Here is a 1,306-nt window from a genome sequence, read left to right as displayed (position 1 = left end):
TGGAACTGAACCTGCTGGTGATCATGAGGACGATGCAGAACCGGGTAACATTTCATTCTGTTGCCATGAGTTGAAGTCGACTCAATGGCAGCCATCTACCTGTTTAAGTTCTTCTTTAGTTCTGACTGCATATACTTCCTTGATTAGTATATTCTTTCCCATCATCATATCCCAGTCTTCACCTTTAAATCTGTGTTTTAAGTAAGGGAAACCTGTGGGCATGTTGTGAAGTAAGTTTGAAAGAGCAATTCATGAATTTATTCAAGAATTCATTTAGCAAACTCTTACAAACTGCCAACTCTATGCCAGACACTGTGTGGGGTGCTTGAGAAACACTATGGATGAAACCGCAGGCTCACAGTCCATCAGGAAACAGACATTTAGAGAGGGATTATATTCACCATGGAAAGGACTGTGATACAATTAAGCACAATGTCCTGCTGCCACCACGGCACAAAGGAGAGAATATTACTGATACGGGAGAAGCAAGAAGCACTTCCCAGGAGAGATGCTGTTTCAGTTCAGCCTTGAATTGGAAGGAGAAGTACATTGAGCATAAATGTATGATTTCAAGGTCACCTCATTCTGCCTTCTGTTTGTTTTGGAGTCTAGGATACCGCGGTTCCCCTGGAATGCAAGGGCCAAGAGGAGAAGAAGGAGGTGTTGAGAAGTGTCCATTCCCATCAATTTCTTCCTTTGCAGTGAAGCTGCGTGAACCTCTCCCGGTGCCCTTCCAGCCCATTGTCTTTGCAGAAGCCCTTTATAACCCTCAGAATCATTTCAATCTGTCCACTGGAATATTCACCTGCACCATCCCTGGTGTCTACAACTTTGGCTTTGACATCGAGCTATTTCAGGGATCTGTGAATGTGGGTCTCATGAGGAATAGCATAGAGATCAGGGATAAGCAAGCAGAGGCCAAAGATGGCTATGAGCATGCTGCAGGAAATGCTGTCTTGCAGCTGAAGGAGGGAGACAGGGTCTGGCTGGAGTCTAAAGCAGAACCTAAAAAAGGAAGTACTCAAACTGTGTTCTTTGGGTATTTATAAAAACTGAGACGGGTGAAGAGTAACAGCACTCTTTTCGTTTTCAAGAAGTTCTGATTTTAAGAGCAAATCTTGCTTTCCCTTTTATCAACATAAATCCTCCAGCAGCATTGGGTAATGGGCATTGCATAAAATTAAGATGTACCTAGGTGACCAAAGTTAATATAATACTGACAGTATGGGTTGGAATCGACTTGATGGCAACAGGTTTGGTTTGGTTGGTTTGTACCAGACTTAGGGGAAGTAACCTTCTCTGGAAA

The 1,306-nt window shown here is 43.3% G+C and overlaps 1 protein-coding gene across 1 annotated transcript; it reads left to right on the top strand.

Annotated features, from left to right (window-relative positions):
• The first annotated feature begins 632 nt into the window (after positions 1-632).
• LOC126076481 (protein HP-25 homolog 2-like) lies at positions 633-1,049 on the top strand. Its single transcript, XM_049884976.1, has one exon. The coding sequence runs from the start codon at positions 633-635 to the stop codon at positions 1,047-1,049; it is 417 nt and encodes a 138-aa protein (XP_049740933.1).
• The last annotated feature ends 257 nt before the right edge of the window (positions 1,050-1,306 follow it).

Source organism: Elephas maximus, chromosome 4 (genome assembly GCF_024166365.1).
Source record: "Elephas maximus indicus isolate mEleMax1 chromosome 4, mEleMax1 primary haplotype, whole genome shotgun sequence".
Classification (NCBI taxonomy): domain Eukaryota; kingdom Metazoa; phylum Chordata; class Mammalia; order Proboscidea; family Elephantidae; genus Elephas; species Elephas maximus.
The sequence above is the reverse complement of the archived record's forward strand: the minus strand, read 5'-3'. Positions and strand labels throughout refer to the sequence as shown.

What these genes read in the sequence shown, in the direction of transcription:
- LOC126076481 (XM_049884976.1), top strand. Translation starts at nt 633, where the DNA reads ATGCAAGGGCCAAGAGGAGAAGAAGGAGGTGTTGAGAAGTGTCCATTC.